This window comes from Chelonia mydas, chromosome 1 (genome assembly GCF_015237465.2).
Source record: "Chelonia mydas isolate rCheMyd1 chromosome 1, rCheMyd1.pri.v2, whole genome shotgun sequence".
Lineage (NCBI taxonomy): Eukaryota > Metazoa > Chordata > Testudines > Cheloniidae > Chelonia > Chelonia mydas.
This window is the reverse complement of record NC_057849.1, coordinates 250492431-250517748: the sequence shown is the minus strand read 5'-3', so window position 1 is coordinate 250517748 and position 25318 is coordinate 250492431. Positions and strand designations below refer to the sequence as shown.

At 42.5% G+C, this 25318-nt stretch overlaps 1 protein-coding gene across 1 annotated transcript in view; it reads left to right on the top strand.

Annotated features, from left to right (window-relative positions):
- NUAK1 (NUAK family kinase 1) overlaps positions 1 to 20425 on the top strand; it is a 59509-nt gene extending 39084 nt beyond the window's left edge. The window contains exons 3-7 of the mRNA XM_037880049.2: positions 4039 to 4190; positions 5926 to 5991; positions 14581 to 14700; positions 15038 to 15170; positions 16291 to 20425. Of these exons, the coding sequence (XP_037735977.1) occupies positions 4039 to 4190; positions 5926 to 5991; positions 14581 to 14700; positions 15038 to 15170; positions 16291 to 17444 (1625 nt within the window). The 3' untranslated portion in view covers positions 17445 to 20425. The remainder of the gene's footprint in view (positions 1 to 4038; positions 4191 to 5925; positions 5992 to 14580; positions 14701 to 15037; positions 15171 to 16290) is intronic.
- Positions 20426 to 25318: the final 4893 nt, after the last annotated feature.

The window sequence follows — 25318 nt, the reverse complement described above, 5'->3', positions numbered from 1 at the left end:
TCTTTCCACTTATGCCCCTGTGCCATGGTTAACATTCTCGTGGGCTCAGTGTTCTGCCTGCTAATTCCCCTTGGAGTGCACGCCCCTCAGACACATGCTAGCTGGCTGCTCACAAAGGGGTGCCCACAATGCTTCCTGGAGGCAGTGCAGCTACAAACCACCCCCTACTCAGAGCTGCTAGCCCTCAAGCAGCACGTATGCATAACAATCTGTTAGATTCAATATTATTAGTCAGAAAAAATTTGCAAACCCATTGGGATTAATCAAGCCTCATTGTATGCTTGCACATTCATGGGCAGAATTCACTTTTGTTTTGAGTGAAACTCCATGGAGATCAGTGGATCTTGGCCCACTTATATCAGTGGTGAATTTGGCCAGTCTAATTGTACATGTAGTACACAATAAAGCCTGGTACATTGTTCAATAGCCGTTTGTGAACTGACTTTACTTCTGATTCAAAATGTTGAATTCATGTATTTTTAGTGTATTATCTAAGCGTAAAGGATGATTCTTTTCTCCCTTCCTGGGCTGAATAGTGATTAGTTAGCAACTGTCTCTGTGCTTAGAGATATGGGTGCACTCATTAATGCTCTATCAATAACACGTCAGAATGCTTTTGTATAGAACACATATTATGTTGGGTCCTTTCCAGAGACTATCAGTCTATCATTCTTGGAGAGGATATTGTAGTATAATCCATCCAGAGACAGCTCTTCTAGTTTCCGAAGGTTATTGTTAATGAGGATGCATGTAGGATGTAATCACTGGCAGGAGTCTATGCTTCAGGGTACTGTAAGGCCAGCAGACAAGTCAGTGGCCAATTTTATCTGGCAGTTCCCTTTCCCTTTTATCAGAGCCATTTGGCTGAAGTCTAGGGGGATTTAGAAAGAACTGCAGAGAGGTTTTGGCTTGTAGAATTTAATGACAAGGTGTGAGGGGACAAGAGACAAAGCCCAAGAATAAAAACTATCTGTGTGTTGGGAGCTGCAGCTTCACACTGAGCTGCAAAAGCTGAAGTCTGTTCCTTAAAATACTAATGGCCATGTTGGAAGACAACATTTGAGTTGTGCGGGTCCAGAATAGCACTGGTTTGGAAGACCCCCTGTAACCTCGTTACTTTGGAGGAAGTGTCACTGCCAGCGTGGTCTTGCCCCATAGTATGATATAAAAGGAAATTCAATACCTTCTAAAGTGAACTGTGGTTATCTAGGCCAGATACAGTGTTTCCTGCGTGTACAGTAGATTGTCAGAGTCAGAGGAAATTTTATGTATCAGCCAAAGCAGTGTGGCAATTTGAAACTAGTCACGGCCTGTTTTGTTAGTTTAAATGTTTAATTTTCATGAACTCCCAGTGGAGTCAGTGACAGTCGATGGCACACAGCACAGGACCTTACAGGATTGAGCTCTGAAGGAGCAGTCATGTCACATACTACAGTGAACATACAGGTGTGATAGTATACACTGTGGGCCAGACTGCAGTTGGCCCTGCACAGGTGCAGAAGAGACAAAGGTGGCACAAACCCCGACTTGCAGGATGGTGAGCACAGGCATTGCTTGAGGCTAGTGCCGGTGGCATTCACCCAGAGGAGGCAGGGAAGAATGGGTGAAAGCAGAACCGTAGCCATGTGCCTGTTCTGTACCAGCCAAAGGAGCTGGATGGGCCTAGAGAGAAGCGCACACAGGATGGCAGAGCTTTCAAAGGGCGGCAGAGCTCCTATTTTCACCTTCCCCAAGGCCCCAGGATGTGTCCTAGCTGAGTCAGCCAGAATCCCTCCCAGGGCTGTGTGGCAGCTCCTAACTCACACCCAGTATAGAGCTGATCACTAAAGGCACAATGTAGTCCTTTGTAAACTTTTATGTCCGTGAAGATAAGCTTTCTGGAGTTCTTATCAGTGGCCATGCATTTGCCTTTACAGAATGTTGAGTTTCAAGGCAGTCACAAATATTTGATAGCCAACCTCCCCCCCGCACACATACACATACGCACGCTGTATGTGTGAGAGCTGTAGGTGCTGAGCAGCCAGCCCTCCCACTGAAGTTCAGAATAGTGCACACATGCAATTAAGTAATAATTAACAAAACCTAGAATTGTGATAGTAAAGTCAGTCACAGGCATAGCCTCTTCCTGGGAGAAGGACAGGCAACAGTAAGGAAATGAACCCCTCCTGCAGACGTCCCAGACTCCCCTTGTATGCTAAATATGTAATACAATCGTTAAACAAAAATATTTCTACATTATACATAAACCCTTAAGGCCAGAGCTTCAGCTGATGGAAACTGGCATTGGTCCATTGATTTCACCGATTTAAACAAGTGGAGGAGGGTATGTTTCTTTGTGACTGTGAGCTCTTTAGGACAAGAGCCAGGTCTTTGTCTGTCTGTGTTTGTACAGCACCTAGTGCAATGCGGCCCTGGCTCACTACTGTAATGTATCTAATAAAAGTTAACAGTATAACTTCAAAACCCCTTTGAAGTGGCCTTTAAATGTGTGCTAGCGTGGCTGTTTTCAATTCTAATGAAAAACATCAAACATATGAAATATTTATGGTAAATAGAGGCAGTAAAATAATTTTTCATGAATTTGACACATTTAAGACCTAACTGGTTATTTATGTATTGTTTGATTTATAAAATCACATATCCAATAGTCTCTAAGCATATTATGAGTCATGGTTACAAAAGACTTCTTTCAGACCAGGAAAGCAACAGATTGATAGTGTGACTGAGGGGTCTGGACTGTATTACTACTGGAAATAAATAGAAACCTGTTTGCAGAACTCTTTTTGGTTAAAGATATGACTCCTAGAACTCTTTGGGCCTGATTCTTCACTGCCAAACTGGAATGGCTTTACACTCATTTTGCATTGCTGTAATTGATGACACATGGTGCAGGGAAACAGAATCAGGCCCTTTTGTCTTTATGTGCTATTCAGTGGCACTGTTAGTACACAATAGTAATAGAAGGGGAAAAAGCTTTCTTTAACTGAATAAAATGATACCTAGTAGCAGTAATGATTTATAATATGAACAAGTGTAGAACATTAAGTGTCTTTGCCTTTATCACAGGTCCTTTAATTATGCCTGCAGCAAACAGCTCAGACCTAATCTTTCTTGTTGTTTAATACTTAATATATGTGTCTTAAGTTATCTGTATTTTTGAATAATCATAGTAATGATGAGTGCTTTACACTGTATCTCTACAAGCAGTAACTAATCTTTATGACACCCCTCTGAGGTGGGTATTGTTTCTGTCTTTAGTGGAGTTATTCTGAGATTTACATCAATGCCAGTGAGTTGAGAATTATTTGTCCCTAAGCAAATGCTCAAGGCCACAGTGAGACTTATGGTCAGAGCTGGGACTCTAATGCCAGGAATTCCTGACTCCTAGCCTCTCTGCCTAGGCAGCTCCTGGAGTTACATGATTTGTTTGGATAAGCATTTGAAAAGATAATTTAGGCAAGGGTTGAATCTGGTGCAGTGTTGGCTCACGGAAGATGTCCGGGCATGAAGGTAGTTCTGAGGGCTCATCACTTGCATTTCAGTTCTGCCTTGTTTCTCTAGCATGCCACATAATTTAGGTTCTTCAAAAGATGTGCTATACCAATCTTGCAGATTGGTTAAGTGTGTTTCACATGGATACAGAATGTCATTGTCAAACCTGGGATTAGAACTCAGGAGTTCCTGGCTCTAGTACTTTGCTCAGACTGGTAGAGCCTAGTGGTCTTGTTCATACCCCATATTACAGTGTCAGGATCCTCCTCCCATCTAGCTATAGAGACAGCGAGGGTAGTTACAACCCTCCTTCCCTTGACCTGTTCATGATCCCCTCAGGATTGTGACCTCCAAGTTGAGAACGAATGCGCTTGACTAGTCCATACCTTTGCCAAGCATGTTGGTGGCAGTATATTGGAAACCTCTCCATGCTCCAGTGATGGTGCATCAGATACCCCAGATCACTTGTATTCTCTTCCCCCTTTTAAGTGTCAATTTTAAATCTATCAAATGAACAGTTTATTTTCTTTTTTATTGCCTCTGCAGTGTTTGAAAATAAAGATAAGATTGTGATAATCATGGAGTATGCAAGCAAAGGGGAGCTGTATGATTACATCAGCGAGAGGCGGAGGCTGAGTGAGAGGGAGACAAGACACTTCTTCCGGCAGATTGTCTCCGCTGTACATTACTGTCACAAGGTGAGCACAGCATTTGGTGTTAACGTAACTATTTGAGGCTTTAACAGTGACTCTCATGCTTAAAAGGACCAGTGAGGTAAAAATGTTCAGCTGTTGAAGTGGGAGAGTCCAGCAGCAGGTATTTTATGTGTACAGCAAGATATCACAAGTGTAAATATTTCACTAGTTCACCACACATGTTTAGAGAATAAAGGCCATGTCCGCACCTGGGTCCATTTCCACCAGCTAACTCCCTTACACCAAGCCTAACTCCCATTGGCGCTTTTGAAGATTTTCTCCTTAGGTAACAGAATACTCCACTAGCTTTCTGTAGAAGAAAGACCACTTAGTGACACAGCTCGTAGAAAAGGATTGATAGTTTTCCTGTAAATTGAATTCAGAACAATTTTTGACAGAAGAATAAGGTACAATATATACAATTAAACAAACAAACAAACGCAGAGCAGAGGTGTAAATGTGCAACTTCAGAACAAGGGAACTCTTTTGAGAGGGGAAGAAAGTGAGAATACCTGTCATGGAGTCATTTAAGTTACCCAAAAGTAACTGCTCCAGATATAATAGGAGCATCAGAAGGATTCCCTTTGTTCTTGCCTTTATCCTTCATGGCATGCCTCCGAAGGACAATTTAAGCCATGAAAACAAGCATCAGGCTGATTAACTTCATGGGCCCTTCATCTTCCCTTACAGGCCCTGGTTGTCCACATACCCTGTGACTGATACAGTCATAAGGATGTTATGTTCACGACATTTCAACGGGTGTTGCTTTTATCTCAGCAGTGTCCATCTCCTCTCCAGAACCTATTGAGGCAGGGAAGCATTATCACCCCCATTTTTACAGGTGGGGAACTGAGGCACAGAGAGGTTAAGTGACTTGCCCAAGGTCACACAGGAGATCCGTAGCAGAACAAGGAATTGAACTTGGGTCTCCTAGGACAGTGTCCCAACCATGGGACCATCCTTCCTCCTGTGGGCCATGGAGGTGTAGAGCCAAAATATGCACCATACTAAAGCCAACAAGCAGCTAGTGCAGCCTTTTTGTTAGAATTTTAAAACATTTTAATCTCCCTTTGAATTCTGGTAAGTAAGTAAGGTTTGCAAAATCCACATTATACAGCACAGAAAATCCATTGCAGCCTTTTGTGCATGGTTAGTTTTTAGAACTTTAGGAATAAGATGCTGTGACTTAAACCCTTTTTGTTAATTTCCATCCCTAACATTTGCAGGCAGTAGCAGTCTTTGAGGATTCGCAAAAAGAAAAGGAGGACTTGTGGCACCTTAAAGACTAATAAATTTATTTGAGCGTAAGCTTTCGTGAGCTACAGCTCACTTCATCGGATGTATTTAGAGGGTTATAACTCCCCTTGCCCAAATGGCTGCACACTGGAGGAATTAGAGCTTTTCTAAGGACTAATGTCATTGACAGATTCTGTTTTCTGGTGCCTGGGAAGAATATATTTCTTTCACACAGTGGGGGTAGGGTAGGAGTTGGAATTAAGTTCCGAAAAGAATCCCCCTGCTGTTTTACAGGCTTTGTGGGAGGACAGATTCCAGTCATTCTTCTCTTAACCACACAGCAAGTGACTAATACATCTCCTGTCACTAGTCACTGGGCCGTGAGTGTTATGACAGCAAACTCAGCCCTGAAATGTAGATACAAAGACCACCCTGATGATTCAGTTCTTTAACCTGTCCAATATTCTTCCCCCCACCCCTTTTTTTTTGTTCTTCATTTCAGAACGGTGTTGTCCATAGGGATTTAAAACTGGAAAACATCCTTCTTGATGACAATTTTAACATTAAGGTAAGGTTCTTTCTGTCCTCTTCTCTGAATGGATTTGCAAGTTCCATAGCAATTTTTATCCAAGGTGTGATAGAGTCCAGTATTATAGCAACAGCAACTGGCAAGTAACTGAGTAGATGGGAGGTTGAGGAGAGAGAGTACTGTGTATGGTTAGCCTGAAGTGCTAAATGGAGTTTTGGATAATTTTGCGGGGAAACCCTTCTTGCCACTCAAGGGGCTCAGTTCCCAAAGCAATATTAATTTGCCAGTGGAAGACAGCAGAGTGTTTAAAGCGGTACAGTTTACATTACAAATGGTATTATTGCTGGCTGCTGCTAAGGCTCAAGAAAACTTTCTTAGCCTAGAGGGTTCAAGTGCCTCCTACAGAACACTCCGAATGTCCTTTTGATCACGTCTGGAAAATAAGCAAATAAGAGTTTCAAAATAAACCTAGTAAAGCACATGTGCTTCATTAGGAAATGGTCTTAGAACTCCAGACACAAATGTAGCTTTCTGACTGGTGACCAGTGATGTCATATCCATGTCAATAATCCCCAGTGAAAGCATGGGAATGACCTTCTTTCCTTTCTTCTTCTTTTTAATAATAGCCATAAGACAAGATAAGTAATGCAGTTCTGGGAGATTAGCGAAGTTCCTAGATGGTGAACATGTTTCACCTTCAGCTTGGTGTCAGTTCACACTCATGAGGCATACAGTCACCGTCCTCTCCTGATGCAGCATAGATTGGTTAGATGTATAGATCTATGGACAAACAGAGAGGCAGATGATAGATACTGCCCACTGGCTGTTGTGCCTTATGGCTTAATTAACAAAACGAAGCAATCAGGAAGCCATCTACACAGCCTACTATCCCAACAGCTTAAGTTTTGTCTTTTTCAGTTCTCTGTCCTGTCTCTCTACTGATCGTCACCGTGCTCCCTGCTCTGCCTTTTGTGCATCATACTGAAGAGACCCTATTCAGTTTAAATGTATGCACAATGGAAATGGAAATAGACAATAACATATGGTAGTTACCATCTGTGTAAAACTGATGACAGAAGCTACCTTGGATCAACGGGTGGATTAAAGACACATAAATATGCAGTTTCTAAAAATAGTATTTCAGAGAGGGCACGTCCTATGCAACACTTGAACGTTTGTTGTTAACATCAGGGTTGTCGTGCTCGAGTCAATCTCTCCCACTGTGCGCCAATAGAGTCACCAATGCTGGCAGCCCCCCCACCCCTTTTAATAGCACTGAAAACAAAAAATAGCCTTTCTAGGACATTGCATGTGGTCCAGGCTTCTGCATGCAGGATGGCCTCTCTTTCAGCATTACATACCAGACTATCTTCCCAGCTCATCACAGATTTTTTGAGAGAGAAGAAGAATTTGGGGAATTTGTTAAATGGGGTGGGCTGGGTTCATCCCATACAAAACAATCATTTTCTCAAGTCTGTAGGAAATTGCATCAAGACAAAAGGCCTGATTCTCTCTTTATGTCTGTTTTATACCACTTCAACTCTTCTGATTTCAAGAGACTTAATCCTGATTTACACCCCAGTGAGAGGTGAATAATACCCAAACTCAGTGTGATCAAAGCACTTCAAAATCACAGGTTTTTTTCCTCAGATACTACAGTGGTTGATGCTATTTTTGGAAGCTGGATAGATGCTAGTCAGAAAGTAAATAGGGGCCTGATCCTGCAAGTCCTCACTGACATGAAGCATCCTTGTTGACTTTGATGGGTATGAGCCAGGACTGCTCTTGTGAGCAAGAGTTTGCAGGATGGGGGTGAAATCCTAGCCCCACTAGTGTCAGTGGAAAAACTTGTGGCCAGGATTTCACGCTGGGGCTCCAGACATGTCAAATACCGCAGTGGTACTTTAACATAAATCTTGTGTTCATAGAATACCTGAAGAAATATTACTAGCTGATGAATCTTTTAATAATTTCCTACAGCTCCCAGTAAAGAACAACTTGGGGTATTCATAGCCTGTTTTCTCAAGGACCCCCTTTGTTGGATTAGATTCTGTTTAGCCTACCATCTGTGTGCCTTTTGCATATTTTCAGTTCTTCCTCACTCATTCCTTTGCTAAAAGTAATGCACATCTCTATATGTGCAAATATGCATGGGCATGATTATACACACAGGTGGCTATAAGCTGTCTTGCTTTCTCATGGTGCCTATATTTAAACAAAGAAGCTCTTGAGGTTTAAGGATTGGGATTTGGAAACGGTTTATATTTCACAATCCCACTATCAATGGTGTTTGAATTTGGATTCCTCTGAAGGAGGGTTTTTTGTACCTTACCTACCACATTGAGAACTACTTCCAGTACTTGATGTAAAACAGACAGTTGCTATTTGCTTTGATACTTTGGGGTTAGAATTTGTTATTGTGGTTTCTATGTTAGTGACACAGGGTTTTATTTTCCCTTTTTTTTCTGTTTCATAAACAATGTTTGTTGGCAAGGAAACACATCTGGAGCTGTAAATTATTTATTTTCAGTTGAGTCACTCTAACAGGCCCTGATTCTGAAAATATTTATACATGATTTATGCAGAAAGAGAGAAATGTGTAGTTTGGGGCTTTAGGAAGGGGCAGCTGGTTTTGGATGCTCAGTGGAAACATGTCTACTAAAATGGGATGAGACTTATTGTTTTCTGTCTTTCTAAGACGCCCATCCTCATGAACTAATATTTATATTTTTTATTTCACCGGTAGATCCCAAAGCACTTCACAAATTTTACTAATTGGTTGTAAGAAATGTATATAAAAAGGAACCACTTTGTTCACGGGGTTGCAAAGTATAAACTTTTCAAATAATTAGTGACACATATAGTACAGATTACGCAATTGTCCTATTCATCCATTATGTTAACAGCTTACATCTAATAAAATGTTGTCATAAGAAACCAGAACAATGTACAGTAGCACCCTACAGTGCTTTTAGGACAGGAAGTGAAAAACATTTTATCTATTAGAAATTACTCTCTGAGCTCAAAGAGTCACTTAGCTATTTTATTCTATCCTTTCCATTTGATACGCTGCCAACTTTGGAGCCATCCTTAAATTTGATCTGATTAAATTTAAGTCATGAGGCAGATGAACAGTGTGCATAGAGGTAATTGGGTTTTTGAATTTAATTAGCTAGTAAAGTCTGTGGAAACTTGAAAGAGTCGTGGACTGAAGTACAACAAACAGGAAGCATCAATGTTTGAAGATTGACAAATGTAGCATCATTGGAGTGCAGACTGTTGGGAAGATCCCCACTGTTCCACAGACCAGAGTGTGTAGGGGCCTCTGGTCTAAATTATGTGGTTAGATTACCAAAGGACTTTCTGAGGTGGTGGTGTTCCCTGAAAACCATTTCTTGAACACTCCCTGAAATGGGGGGAGCTGATACATATTAAATCATAAATAATGTCTTGGTTCAGTCACTCATGAGAAGGATTGTGTGCTCAGATCCTTTGGAAGTAAAGAAAAACAACCTTACTAGTTTTGGCTTAGAACTGACCAGTGCAGTCCTATAGCTTAGTACTTAATGTCCTTTGCAGTCAGTATTATGTTGCATTTTCAGAGCAAATGGCTGCATAATCAGTTTCTTGGTAAATTGTGCCTTACCACAGAATCTCATGGAGAAATCACATAACTCTGTGAAGTATGATGATGCTAAGACCTCTGAACTGAACCACAGTGTTATTTGGACCCAAAGTGTTACTATTCTGCATGTCAGTAATGGTGCTGACATCACCTAGCACAGCGGCAGTCCAGATCCATGAATGAGGCTCTTAGACACTACCACAGTACCAATAAATGATCACAACAAATATGGACAGTCTGTTATGTCAGGAAATATATATTTAAACGAAGCAAGGAAACTGATAATGATGAAACCTGTCAGATTTCACCAAAGTGTTACCAGCAAATTGACCACTGAACTTCCCTGCCTCTGGAAGAGAGTCACAGGTCCCTGCTCAAAAAGGGTTCTCCCAGGATATTGACTGTCTGCATCCTGGAGCAGAAAAATGGGGTGGAATCCCATGAGTTGATCCCTCCCAAGACTTCCCAAGTCAGCACAGTCTGCTATGTTGAAATTATTTTACAATCTTTATTGCATTGTATACCGTGTGATATACATAAAGCAGTAGTCACTTTAAGTCACGTGGTAATGAAGCGTGGGTTTGTGCAACAAATATTAGCCTCTCCCTATTCTGACTCACTTCCCAGCTGCTAGCAATACAATTTACTTTAAAATGACTTTATTACTACTTCGGGCTTCAGACCTTGATCCAAATAACAGAGCTCCCTCCCTCTCACTGCTGCTCCTCCAGCTCTCATTAATTTGAAACATTGTGTGGAATGTTGGGACCTGAGAGCCTCTGTATGTCATATGACGTCACCCACCTTGCGAGGATCTGTCTTTTATTGGATCAACTTCTGTGGATGACTCAGATAAACTTCTGAGCTACACAGAGCTCTTCTTCAGCTCTGTCTAGCTCGAAATTTGTCTCTCTCACCAACAGAAGTTGGTCCAATAAACAATGAATCCTCACCAACTTTGTCTCTCTAATATCCTGGGACCAAAATGGCTGCAATAACACTGTATACATAGATCTTCCCAATCAGCTACCCCTTCTGCTGCTCCCCTTAGCTCTCCCACCAATGCCTTTTGTACCAATAGGGAGGGGGTCACCCTCTTTCACAATCATCCCCCATATGTGCCTGTGCAATAAATGGCTAGAAAGACAGTAGGGCTAAGGCAGCACCAAAATACCAAAACTCCTGTTGATATGGTAAACTTAAAATGACGCAGAGTGACAGCAGGAGAGAAAAATGTAAGTGTAGTAGTGACAAGAAGCTGCTAACTGCACCTTCTATTGGGCTTTAAAATGGAAACAAGCCAGAATAAGTGCTGGTAACCCATGGGCATTACATTTATGCAGAACAGGCGGTTTGTTCACAGTAGATACATGTAATTCTTGAAAATTTCACCCTTAGCATGTAAATTCTTCAGTCATTTATCTGCTTCAATGGACCAAATATATTTTAGTCTGCATTGAAATACAAAGAGCCAGATCCTCATGTGATGTCAATCAGAATAGCTCCATTGAAGTCGTTGGAGCCATGCCAATTTATACCTGCTGAAGACCTGTTCCAAGTTCTTTAAATGAATGCACACTTCATGGAATTTACAATCCATACTTATAACCAACCAATAAATTACATCTAGGTTATTGTAGTTAACAGTAAACATGTAACACGCACCTCCTGAAGCTAAGGGAAGAAAAGCCTGCTGCCAGCACCTCCCAATTTTGAAGGTTTTTTGACTTAATGCTTTAGCTCCATTTAAGTGCCAAGAACATGAAGTAATCTTGGCTTCTATTAATCTTGTTTTGGGGGGCACTACAGCTTTTACGGGAAAAGCTGATAAATATCAGTCTGTGACTATGGGAGTGGATTGTAATATAAATACCCTTTTCCTGAATGGTCAAAATGAAAACATGAATGCCCAAGTCTAGGAGTTCTTTGGTGTGAAGAGTGGTATGTGTATCCTATATATGTCAATGCACATATACACACATTTTATACATTCCATGGCCTTAAGGGAATGTATTTTCTTAAGGAAGCATACTGTGCAGTGTCTGCCCCTGTCTTAACTATATCCTGAACTAAACCAAAGCTCAGGGACTATCAGGAAAGTTTTAACATTGAATTGGTTCCACTCTTCTTCTGATTGACAGGACACACTTCTTAAGACTTAAAACCAACTTCCTGCAAGCCAGTCAGGGTGACTTGATAAGAAAGTGGAATTTAGGGCAATTAAGTGCAATTTGAGCCATGAGACTATGTCTGCAGATTGCAGTAGTACACCCCATTCAATGGTATTCCAGCCACCCAATGAAGATTTTACAAAACACACTTATTTAAGGGTTGATTTTGCTACAACAGATGGATAATACACTAGTTGGGATATTGAGTAAATTCAAATGATCATTATATTGGAATGGGATAAAGTACTATTAATGAACAGAAATCAGCTACTCCTTCAGCACTATCTTAGGAGCTGCAAATATCTGCAGGACTCTCGCTCTCTCTCTCTCTCTCTCTCACACACACACACCCCAGCAAAATATTAGAGGTGGGAGCTTGAAATGGGATAGATATGATTTTAAAGGTGACCAAGGATTTAAGCAAAAAATGGACATGACCCCCCATTTTTTTCCTTTATGATATATCAAGAAAACCTGGACGTTCTCCCCCACCCTGCTGCTTATTTTTGGTTTTTAGTCTGGCATTCCCTAGTTTTGCTGCAGAACTTTGGGGGGGAGAGGGGGGTGTGTCTCGGAGAAAGGCAAAAGAGTGAGGGGTGTCAAAAATGTTTAACAAGGACATCCTTTTTCCTAAATGCTGATTAGACATTGCTATTATGTCGGTATTTGCAATAGCAAACAACAACAAAACGTTTTAAACACTGGAAAAAAATCCTCTTTGCCTTCTGATTACAGTACTCTGCTTTTACTTTTTTGTCTTTTATGGTGTCATAATATCACTAGTTTTTCGTGGTAGAAAAGGCCTGCATTTATAAGGTGGGGGGAAAAAAACTCAACAGAAAACTCCTTCCTTTTTAGTTTTTTTGTTTTTGGTCTGAAAAATACTTTTGAAGCTTCCTGTATACATCATAAAGAAGCAAAAACGGGCAAACCCAATCTATTATTTGTTTATTATATTGTTTAAGCCATCTATTATCATGGCAAGAACCATGATACAAGTTGTCAGACTAGCCTCATGTCTTCTCTGCATGCTTTCTACCCTTCTTGCAGCACTGGCAGCCATTGTTGTGTGTGTTTATCAGCTCCACTCCACTGCACCCCTAAACCATCTCCTGCTGGCTGAACGGGCTTTTGCATTATATGGTCCCACCCCTTGGCCCCATTTTTTGCTATGCTATTTTTCTACTATTGTGGGAGGCTCAGCTTCTGTGCCTCCATTTCCCAAAGATTTGCAGAAGGAGAAGAGGAAGCAGCTTCTGCTACCCTGCTACTACGTTGGATTAATTTTTATAATGTAATTTAAATAACAACTAAGTAAGAAAAAATGTCAAGACATTTAAACCCAGCAAAGCCCCACCAATGTAATTGCTAGCAACATAATCCTAGATGGTAATCCACCCCCTATACAGAATCTCATACGGGTTGGCAAGCTACTCCTCCTCCCCCCCGCCCCCCCCCAGGTTCTCAAAGGAAGCCACACCCCTGACTCACATGATAGTCCCGGTGAAGCCACGATAGTAAGGTGAGCAGAATTTGTCTTGTGAAGGGATAGCTTGACTGTGCTCGCAGCTGCAGTGGGGCTCAGGGGACTTCTGGGGTAACTGCACAGAAAGCTACTGTGCATATCACCAATTCTAAGTTTTGTGAGCCAGCATTTGTGTCCATTTTTGTGTCAATAGTGTACATTAATAAAAAAGTGGATCTCTGTGACACAGACATTTGGGTCAAAAACCAGATAAAATTGTGAGCTACGTGGCCTTGTTCTGGGGAAACAATGAAAATGTAAGGGATGTGAGTTTTTAAGCCACAGTGTCACAAATCCTCAACTTTTGTTTGATAAGAACAAGAGCAGCGACTAGACCAGGGGTTCTCAACCTTTTTCTTCCTGAGGCCCCCCCAATATGGTATAAAAACTCCATGGCTCACCTGTGCCGCCACCCCTGGTTTTCTGCAGATAAAAAAGCCAGGGCTGGTGTTAGGGGGTAGCAATCAGGGCAATTGCCTGGGGCCCCACGCCACAATGGGCCCCGCAAAGCTAAGTTGCTCAGGCTTCGACTTCAGCCCCAGGTGGCAGAGCTCAGGGCCCCAGGCTGCAGCTTTGTACTGCGGGGCTTCGGCTTTCTGCCCTGGGCTCCAGTGAGTCTAACACTGGCCCTGCTTGGTGGACCCCCTGAAACCTGCTTGTGGCCCCCCAGGGGTCCTCGGACCCCTGGTTGAGAGCTGCTGGACTAGAAGAAATAAATAAATGTCCCAACAAACTCCAGGGGCATTTTGTCTGTGCTGGGAAATGTAGGAATGCAGGATTTGGTTGATCATTCAAATCCATAATGGCATAATTGATGAAAGTCTATTGAACCTGGAAAGGTTAGACAGTGCATCACTCTCTTTCTCTCCCTACTATAATTGGCTCCAAATGACTTCAGATGCCACTTCCTTCTGGAACCTTATCCCCGGGTTCCCAGGACACCACTGCCTCACTTCTCCTGTTGAGTTCTAAGGGCCTGACTCTCAATTTGCCTGCACCTTGTGTAGGCTTTTAGACCAGTGCCACCACTTTATGCTCACTTTGCACTGGGGTAAATGACTACACATGGTGCAGGGCAACCAGAGGACAGTAAGGTCCAGGTTCTTCCAGTTATCCTTGCAAAGATATGTGAGGTATCCAAGATTAAATGACTTACTGATGGCTGCCCAGGGAACCAGAGACTGAGCTGTGAATAGAAACCAAGAGTCCTGGCGCCTAATCCTGAAGATTTAACCAGTAGATCTCACTCCATCCCTATCTTTTCATAAGGTAAATGTCAGTACTACAGAACCCTTTTGTCTTTACAGATTGCAGACTTTGGTCTTTCCAACCTCTATCACAAAGACAAGTTTCTGCAGACCTTTTGTGGGAGCCCACTGTATGCTTCCCCAGAAATTGTTAATGGAAGACCCTATCGAGGCCCAGAGGTAAGAGGACACAGGGGAGAAGGAAAGTGAAATTAAAATTAATCTTATGTTGGTGGCACGTATACGATCTGTACTTGGTAATAATGAGCATGAACATTAGTTCTGTCCTGATAGTATCTCACACATAGACTATGTTGGGCCTCTCCTAGGTTGAATGTATTCAAGCTGCCTTCTGTTACTTTCATTTGCTTTGCTTACACTTTGTCAGTTGTTAAATACCTGCATGCCGGTAACCAAGCACAGCTGGGTGTTCCATTGCTTTTGTGGTGCTAATGGTCTGGAAGACTGCAGGAATCAGCTTTTCTAGCCTTTACGCTTCTTGTCTATGTATTTTTAGGTTGACAGCTGGGCCCTGGGTGTATTGCTTTACACTCTGGTTTATGGAACGATGCCCTTTGATGGCTTTGATCACAAAAATCTGATCAGGCAGATCAGCAGCGGAGAATATCGTGAGCCAACACAGCCCTCAGGTATAAAAAAAAGAGCTGGTGTAATGCGTTGAGATGACAGGAGTTCAGAATGGCTGGCTGACCTGGCCTCTACCAGCATTTTCTGGTGTGTCACTTTAGAATGACAAGTAAAAGGATCTCCCATCCCCTCTCAAAACATCATCTGCCCTCAGTTTCCATCTGGATAGAGCCCTTACCAAAAGCCCTTTTTAAATGAAAGTTTTACAGCAGATAGATTTTATTGCCTTGTGGAAGCTTTAACAGGGTCTTTTAACTAGATCTATGACAGTGGAAAGTCTGTTAGCTATTGCAAGTGAAATTGTTCAGACAAGCTGTAAATTGATACAAGGTCCTGATACAGATCAGTCTTCTAGTCTAACTACATTGTGCGATATATATCAAAAGCAGAAAGAAGAGGAATAGTCATGGGGAAGCAACCACTTGGCCCAAGAACCCATTCTGAAGTCTGAAGTCAATACCAATATGTTCACAATTATTATTACACAAGGGGATGCCACCGTGATTAGAACTCTGATAGAAAGGCACCAAAGAATTCTAGTCCAGCTACATGATCATAATGGTCCCTGGCCATGAAATCTATGAATCTATCAATAAATTTCACTAGTCATTTATTTTTCATCATTTGTTTGCCACCATTTTTCATATTCTCCCTCCTGGTTATTCCTATCTAATTTGCTTTGTGGAAATTTACCTTTAAAAATATATAACAGACTATATTATAATAGCATTTTACTTTCTCTCCCCCTCTTTTAAAAAAAAACAAGGATGCAAAATTAATAATGTACATCATTTGAAATACCTGAGTGCCCTTTTGTTTTCCTCTAAGGCTTATATGCTTACATCTGGTTGATGTAAAATTCAGTGTCTACACCAGATTTCTTCACTAATATGGAAGAATACTCATCTACTTGACAAGCCAATGGTACATTTGTTTGGATGTATCATGTGGCTTCAGATATGAAATAGCACTTAATTTCATTTCCTGAAGTTGAATTGATGGTCAAAGTCTTCCCACATAGCACATTCACTTCACCTGTTTTGAGAAGCATCTGTTCATCTGTCTTGCCCATATTTCCATGTCTGTGTTTTGACTATTTTAAATGTCATTCTTTCACCATAGATGCTCGTGGTCTGATCAGGTGGATGCTGATGGTGAACCCTGAGCGACGAGCAACCATCGAAGACATAGCCAATCACTGGTGGGTTAATTGGGGCTACAAGAGCAGCGTTTGTGACTGTGATGTCTTGAAAGACTCAGAGTCCCCGCTGCTGGCTAGGTTTATTGATTGGCATCACCGTTCGACAGGTCTACAGCCAGAGACTGATACCAAAATGAAGTGCCTTTCTAAACCCAAAGGTTCTGAAGTTACGCTGGAGCGACAGAGGTCCCTGAAAAAATCAAAGAAGGAAAATGACATTGTGCAATCGATCCAGGAAGGAGGGGCTGAGAATGCATCCAAACCAACCTCCAAGAGGCCCAAGGGCATCTTGAAGAAAAGGAGTAACAGTGAGCATCGGTCTCACAGTGCAGGATTCATTGAAGGAGTGGTCAACCCAGCGTTACCCTCCACTTTTAAGATAGAGCAAGAACTGTGTAGGACTAGTGTAGTCATTAAGAGTGCCATGGAGGGAGAGATAGCAAGTAAATACGGCACTAAAGCATCTTCCCTCATGCCAAAAAAAGGAATCTTAAAGAAGACTCAGCAGAGAGAGTCTGGCTACTACTCTTCTCCCGAACGAAGTGAATCTTCTGAATTGTTGGACAATAAGGATGAGACAGAAAACAGTGATACATCCCCAGGCATCACTGAAACATCAAGAATTGGGTCTCATAGCCATTCCTATAGACGTAAGGGCATCTTAAAACACAACAGTAAGTATTCCACCAGCAGCATTGACTCTGCTTTGGTCAGTCCTGAAACACCGATGGTGGAAGCCATGGAAGAAGGGGTCCTGCCTGGGGATAGATTATCTCGAAGTTACAGTCGCCCTTCTAGTGTGATTAGTGATGACAGTATTTTGTCCAGTGACTCCTTTGACTTGCTAGATTTGCGAGAGAGCAGGCCAAACAGGCAAAGGATACGGAGTTGTGTCTCTGCTGAAAACTTCCTCCAGATCCAAGATTTTGAAGGACTCCAGAACCGCCCACGCCCACAGCATTTGAAACGTTATCGAAATCGGCTGGGGGACAGCAGTTTTTCCCTTCTCACGGACATGGATGATGTGACTCAGGTCTACAAGAAAGCTCTGGAGATCTGCAACAAGCTCAACTAGCACAGTGGAGAGGGTGGGAAGGGAAGGGAATTGTCATGTGTACCTTTATGATGGAGTTAGCCTGGTTACCAATTTGCTGACAGTGGTAGGATCATCAAAATGGGGTTGAATGCGCATACTCAGCTGAAAACCTTGAGATATGTAAAAACCCCAAAGAATTCTCTTGAGCATTATGCAAACTCTCTTTTAGTTTGCTTTATTAAAGTATTACCTAGTTGCCCAAAGAAAACATACATATGTGATGCAAACATACAGCGCCTAACACAGTGGGGTCCCGGTCCATGATTGGGATTTCTAAGTGCTGCGATTGTATAAATAAATAAATAATAATACCAGAATCTGGCAGACAAAGGCGTAATGTAGACAAATTCAGATTGGAAATAAGGCAGGTATTTTTAATAGTAAGTGTAGTTTACTAGTAGAGCAACTTTCCCAAGGGAGGTGGTGGATTCTTCATCACTTAAATCTTTCTCAATATTGGATGTCTTTCTAAAAGATATACTCTAGTTCATCCTGAAGTTATTTGACTTGATGCAGGAATTATGGGGTGAAATATCTATGGCCTGTGTTATACTGGAGGCCAGACTAGATGTTCACAATGGTCCCTTCTGGCTTTAAAAATCTCTGAATTTGCTTTAGGAAGGGTAGTTTTAAATAGTCACACTTAGTGTGATGTGCCTAGAAAATTTGAGGCATGTGGCTACAAATTCACATCTTCCATCTACCATGTCATTCTCCTCACTAGCAAGGGGCACAGATTCGTATCTGACCATCAGTACTAATAGTGAAAAAATACAAGAACTGAAACCATAGCATGAGCTAGAAAAAGTTGACCATTGCAAATGGCTAGTTGATTTCTGCCCCGCGCCCTCCAACATATTTACTAGGTTTGTGACATTTTCCAGATTGCCAGCCAAACAAATGCCTAGGAAGGGGTGTGTTTATCACATTCTCTCAAGGGTTAATTAAGCACAAGACCCAGATTTCAGTCACTTTCACTGTCAGCAAATGGTGCCGCCTTGCTTATTAGCATGTATCTGAGAGTGGAGACTAGTTTGCTTCTAGAATGTTAGCTTAAGAAAAGGTTGTAGCATGTAGTAAATGGAGAGAGGACTGAGAATCAGTGAGAATGTGCCTTTTCCCCAGATAAGAATGTTTTGAAGTAGGTAGCAGTGGAACAGAAGGAATTTGACTATGAGTGCTGGAATGAGAACAGTAGACTCGACAAGGGATTTGTTATAAAAATGCAGGTATCTATCTCTATTTGTAATTGGTACTGCATGAGCAGTGGTATCAGTCTGAAAAGGAGAAAAATGTATATGTTTCCTTGGATATATCTAAATATCCAGACTTAAGGCTTCAACTCCCATAAAGGTACCACTTGGGTCTACTGGATTACCTGAATGTAAGTAAGCCTCAGTTAGCAAGGCACTATGCGTTTGACAGGCCTGGGCAAACTGGAGTCGTATGGCCAGTTTCAGATCTCATTTACATGAACATATGGCCCTGGGCTTCATTCGGGCTGCACTGGTGTGACTGGGGGCAGAATTTGGCCTGTGAGGTCAAACTGGCTACAGCTCTAACAGTCCAAACACACAAACAACTGGAGGTTAAAGGGCCAAATTCTGCTCTCATCTTTACCCCAAGACTTCAGTTCTTCAAATTCTGGGAACAGAATTTGGCCCACTCTCTCTGGGCATGCTCTAAAATCCTAAAAGCCATAGAGAAATAGTACCAAGTTCCATTTGGATTAGCTGAGAATCCAGAATAGCAATGTGAATAGATTTAAGAAAGAACAAAGAACTGCTTTATTGCTCATTGCTTCCCAGCTTGCAAACTCCTGATTTTGTGTGTCACAGTACTTCACTCAATCCAGCTGATTTTAAGGAGGAGCTGACAAACAGGCATAAAGCTGGGTGAGTTTTAATTCCTGAATTGCCTCCTCTATCTCAATGGAGAGGTTTTTTCCTCCAGGAGACACTTGGCCAAAATTCAGCCCAGGTGTAAAAGGCATCCGTGGTGCTGTGCTCACACAAAGCAAGGCTAAATGCTCACTGTTTGTTCTCTTAAGAAGGGAGATTTCAGTCCATTCTTTTATTTATGGATATGTTTCGGTATGATAATGAGGCATCCTGTCCTCCCAAGGGCTTACATGTGTTGTTTCTGCCTCTTCAAAAATCCATGTACTATTTTGAAGGGTGCAAAGTTATCAGGTTTGCCATATTCCATTTTAGGGAAATGTGAACTAGAGACCACATGGTTTCAGCAATTCAGGTGAGCTTTGCAGCCTTGGGCAAAAGATGTTCTTTTAACTGTATGCCCTGGAGTGTCAGGTGCCAGATGCTGAGCTGGTGTAAATCAGCCTACTTCCCTTGACCTAATGGAGCCTGACTTCAGTAGACCTACACTGATTGACACCAGCTTTGAATCTGACTCTAAATGTGTAAATGATTTATACAGGTTTCAAGATGAAGGAGGCGGACCTCAGCTTGCTGTTGTGAGGAACTGAGAAGCACCCCAAAGGCTCAGATCTCCTTAGATTTTTGCCCAGGCCTGCCATCTTGTGTACAAATGTGAATGAATGATTGACTGCTTGCTGCCAAACTGGAAATGTCATGTAGGGATTTACTGGCATGTTATCATTCCTAGAAGAATAGAAAGAAAAAAAACTTGACTGCACATTATTATTAGTGTTGTGATTTTTATTTAATTTTTTTGTAATACAAAGTTGACTTTTTTTTTATTTGAATTTGTCTTTTTTTATTTATTGGTCTGAAAGCCATTTCAAATAGGTATAATAATATATTTGGTGTAATTTAATTGGTGCAACATTATTTTACAGCTGCAGCCAAAATGGTTTTGTTTTGTTTTCCACTCATTGGTTGGCTCTAGAAGGCACACAGGGAAAACGCTGGATAATCACCCAAAGTGTTTGTATTTTTAATCTGATACTGTTTTTTATTAAATAAAAATAAAATGAACGGAATGTAAGATTTTTTTTCTCTTTAAATAAATGTAGATCAACTGTGGCCAAATACCAATGAACTTCTCATGCAAAAATACAGCAGCATCTCCAACAAACTGTACTGAGTTGTTTACTCAAAGCTTTTGGCTTATTTGTGTATTTGAAGAGAATATGGGTGGCCACTGAGACTTACATGCTGAGAGAGATTTGGCACTGTGAACAAGCCATGGTTTTCATCTGTATTAAAATAGCACGGAGAAGAATAGCTAACTGGGATCTCCTTTCTTCAAGATTGAGATCCATGAGCCAGGTGTGTTGCAGGTGAGGGCAGAACAGGCTGTCTCACAGCCAGGCAACAGCAAATTTATTTATGCCAAGTAGGATGACCAGACAGCAAGTGTGAAAAATCGGGACAGGGGGTAATAGGAGCCTATATAAGAAAAAGACCCAAAAATCAGGACTGTCCCTATAAAATCAGGACATCTGGTCAACCTAATGCCAAGCAACACCCGCAACAGTAGTCGCTTCCCCTCCCTGGTCTGGGAAGGAAGTGTATGATTATTTTAAATCTTCCTGCTGATGTAATCCAAGGCTTGTTTGGACAAAAAGCTATCAGCCATATGTTGCTATCAGATGTGCTGTGGTTTTAGTCATACGGCTTTCAGCAGGCCGAGCGGTCAGCTGGTGGAAGACAAAAAGGGGGTTTCCTTTTGATTTAATTGGTTGGAGTCCACTTGAAAATTGGAGGCTTTTGATGCTCAGAGATTAAATCTTGGTGTTTTGTGTTAGAGAGCTTATTCCTTCACTCTCCCACTTCCCTGGTCCTTCTCGCATGAACAGAGAGCAACAATACCCGAAGTCCAAAGGTGCAAACAATTCGATGTTTATTGGGGTGAACTTCCAGCAAGCTTAAATACAAGTTCCTTTTTCCTTATTTTCGAATCCCAACTTACTTCCTGTTTGCCCCTAATTTATATAGTAATATTCTTAGCTATACCTTAACCAATCATTCTACTGAAATTTAACTAACCAATCCTAACATATTGTAACATGATTAGCTAACCAATTATATCCCACCACCTTAATTAGATTACACCTAGCAAAATTAATTATACAGCAGACAGGAACAATCACAGAACCAGACAGAGATTATACAGACAAACAATAGCAAAGTGGGAAAACAATACAGAAGTGAGGATTTCACATCCCAGCTATTGATAAGTGAGTTCTTGCCAGACAGGATGCTATCAAACTAAGTTTCCTTTTACATTTTCTAGGCACTTCCCTTTCTTTGGAGGTGATAGGAATTATCAGGACAGGATTGTATTCAGGACAGGATTGTATTCCTAACAGCCCAATAGCACCTTCTTTCAATGTGGCTAGTTTGGAATGTGAGGATGTGACTGTTCGCTTCCTGGCTTATGGCTGCCTCTGCTGCTTAGCCAAAGGCCTTAGCCTAAGAACAGGGCCTCAAACTGTCACAGTAAGAGAAGGCCCTTACACCAGCAGACAGTGATTTTGATTCTTTCTTTTATACCTCTAGAACTAGCCAAGTAATAAGAATACCCCTAAATTCTTAAAGTACAGGCCTTTACAGACAGGCCTGAATATCTATATCCTAACATTTTGTCTTGGCAATATGGTGGTAATGGCCTGTCATTGGCTCTGACTGAGGCTGCATAAAACCTCTTGCTTGATGTAAGCGGGGGAATAGTCCCGCTCTTGTGGGGAACTTTCCTGGCTTCTGCACTACCCTGGTGAAGTGGGCTAGCGAAAGGATCTGAGTCCTCGCTCCCACTTCCTTTACCCAGTGGCCTCCCACTTCCTTTACCCAGTCCCTAGAGGACTCCCCTTCCACTCTCCTGTCTGGCAGAGTCCTCGTAACTCCAACAAGGTTGGGCCCAGGATTCTTGGGGGGCTCAACCCTCAACCTTGCTGTGGTCACCTAGGACAGGGGCTAGGGTGTCCCCACTCTGGGGTACTCTCTCTGCACTGGGCATTTCTCTCACCCACTGACCATTACATACAAGTTGAAGCAAAGGCAAGTTATTTAATCAACAATTTAATTTTAAAAAGAATAAGGAAAAATGGGAAAGGTTAAAGGAAACACATCACCCCGCTCTGTGGCAGGGAACATCACAAACAGCGTCTCTGGGATGTCAGAGCAGTTCACAGTCTGTTCCTTGTAAGTCCCAGGCCTTCTTCTCAGGCCCTGGCTGTGCTGTAGGGATGCTGCGAGTTGGACACTTGCTCTGGTGGTGGCCACACACTCTCAGGCTCTAAGTGGTAGGACCCCTCTTCCCAGCGTTGCCCCCGCCCTGTCGGGGTTACGATCCAAGCCTGGCCTGCAGAGCCTCTTGGCTGAGGCATCTCCCTGTGCTGGGCCCGCTGCCCATGGTCCCCCTCGCTCTCTCCTGCTCACCACACCCAGCTCCGGACTGCTCCAGCCCCAGCTCCACCACTCTGTCTCTGCACTGCTGCTGCTGCTCTGCCTCCGGCTCCCTGGGCTGCTTCTCTGGCCCCTCTGGCTCTGGTTGCTGCAGCTCTGCTCCCAGGACAGGTCTGCTCTGCAGGCTGCTTCTGTGACTCTGCTCCCAGCACTGACCTGCTTCCTGGGCTGCTTTTCTGGCCGCTCTGGTTGCTGCAGCTCTGCTCCCAGGACAGGGTCTGCTCTCTCTGGGCTGCTTTTCTGGTCCCTCTGGATCTGGCACAGCTCTGCTCCCCAGCTCAGCTTGGGCCCCTGCTTTCTCCTTAGCTCGGCCCCACTCTGTCTGACCCAGGCAATTCCAGCTCACACGGAGGACAGAACTGCCCTGGCCTCCTGACTCTCTGATTAGCCTGCCCGTCCTGTCGTTCAGGCTGACCTCGAGCATTGGCCTCGCTCCATTGTTCCTGAGGGCTGTCAGTCTCAGGGTCCTGGTTTCCCATAGACCCCTCCCCTTTGAGTACTGGGAGCTAGCCAATCAAAACACCCCCACTGAATGTTAGTAACGGGGCAACAGTCCCCTTACATTGAGTTAGTCAGTCCAGGTGCCTTTTTTGTTTTTTCCTTCCAGGAGGTTTGGGTGCCATGTGAATTCATTCTCTAATTAATTCTACCCTGATCTGGTTAGAACTCAGGACTTTCAGTGCAGGACTTATGTGACACAACACTACCCAGCAGAGCAGGGTAACAGTGACCACAGACCAATAAAGCACAAAAGCAAACATACATTACTCCATTACAAAGGGAGCAATTAAGCCAGCTTTACACTAATTGACACAGGAAAGTATTAAGTGCATATTCAGAGGCAGCCATAACATTAATGTACCTGATGCTGATAAGGACTAAATTGTGTGGTGAGGGAGAGGGCATGTCTTGGCGCCTCCTTACCGATAAAGTGGTGGCGGGAGGTGGTTGTGATGAGAGGAAAGCAGACTATGCTGTGACAGCAATGGGGAAGCCTTGTCAGGATTCCCTCCCTCCCTTCCCCGTTTCCCCCCACCACACACGCTACGAAAAGGGAAGTTGGGGCAACCTTTTTTTTTAAGTATTGACTTTTGGAAGATGAAATCTAAACACTTTGGCCGTGGGGCAAGGAAGCCAAGAGCATTTAGTACGAATTGCAAGTGTATTTATAGATCTCCAAGCACGTACACGTCACAAAGATGGGTATTTTAGCCCCATTTTAAAATTGGGGAAACTGAGTCACAAAAGATGAGTGACTTGCTGAAGGAAAAGCAACAAATCTGTGATTTAGCCAGGAATAAAAACCCAGGTTGTCTCATCCCAGTCCTCATGTACTGGATCAGATTGCTTCCAAATAACTCTTAGCATTTTGTTGAGTGGATAAGATGGGAGAAGGTCATTACTGCCCTGGGAGATATGTAGCACTCACGCAAAGTTTTATCTGAGGAATTTACAGTCTAACACCCTGAGCCTGAAAAGTAAATGCATAACTCTGCTCATGTGTGTAGACTCAATGATTTCAATGTCACTACTTACCAACATCTAGAGGACAACTCACATGAGTAAAGTGTAAACATGTGTCTAATGTTTTTCAGGATCAGGGCCTAAATGATGGACCCACAAATGAGGATGTAACACACCCCAGGAAGTGGGAGGAGCAAATAAGGCCTGGGCTACATATGTAGCAAGAAGAAAAGGAGGACTTGTGGCACCTTAGAGACTAACAAATTTATTTGAGCATAAGCTTTCGTGAGCTACAGCTCACTTCATCGGATGCAAGGCTACTCAGTTTAGGTAGACGTATCTTGGTGGTTCAAATGTGCTTCTTTAATGTGCAGAGATAGTTTCTGTCAATGCTGTTGCAGAAGTGTAGGTCCATTACTACAGATGGATGACTATTCTTGATAGTGTCATCCCAGGCTCCACTGACGTCTTCAGCAGTCCCCATTTCAGGGTGTTACATAGAAGAACTACTGAGGCTTCTTCCCTTGAACAATGACATTCACTATCTAGCTATGTATTGGCTCTAGTACTCCATGAGGGGCTGTCTGCTTCTGCCTCAAGACAACTTTGTCATGAATAACTAACGAATTGAACTTGGGTTGGGCCAGAGCTTTTCTGGATTTCCTCCCTAGCTCTATTTCTGGCCATCAAGATCTTTTCTCCTCTTTGAAACATTTTATGGACTTTCCCTCAGAACATACACTAGTTGACATACATATCAGCAGGGCATACGCAATCCTGCATATCTTTGGCATAAAGAACATTATACTCATTCCTATTTGCATATGCATATAAATGCTCCTTGAGATGGCATTTAAAGGTGCAATTTTATCCAATACGGGATGGAGCCTTCACGAACGCCAGCTCTCTATAGATACTTATATGGGTCTCTTTGTTAGTATCTGAGAGCCTCTGGGGATTGGTTACATGGATAACATGACTGAACCCCCTGCTCAT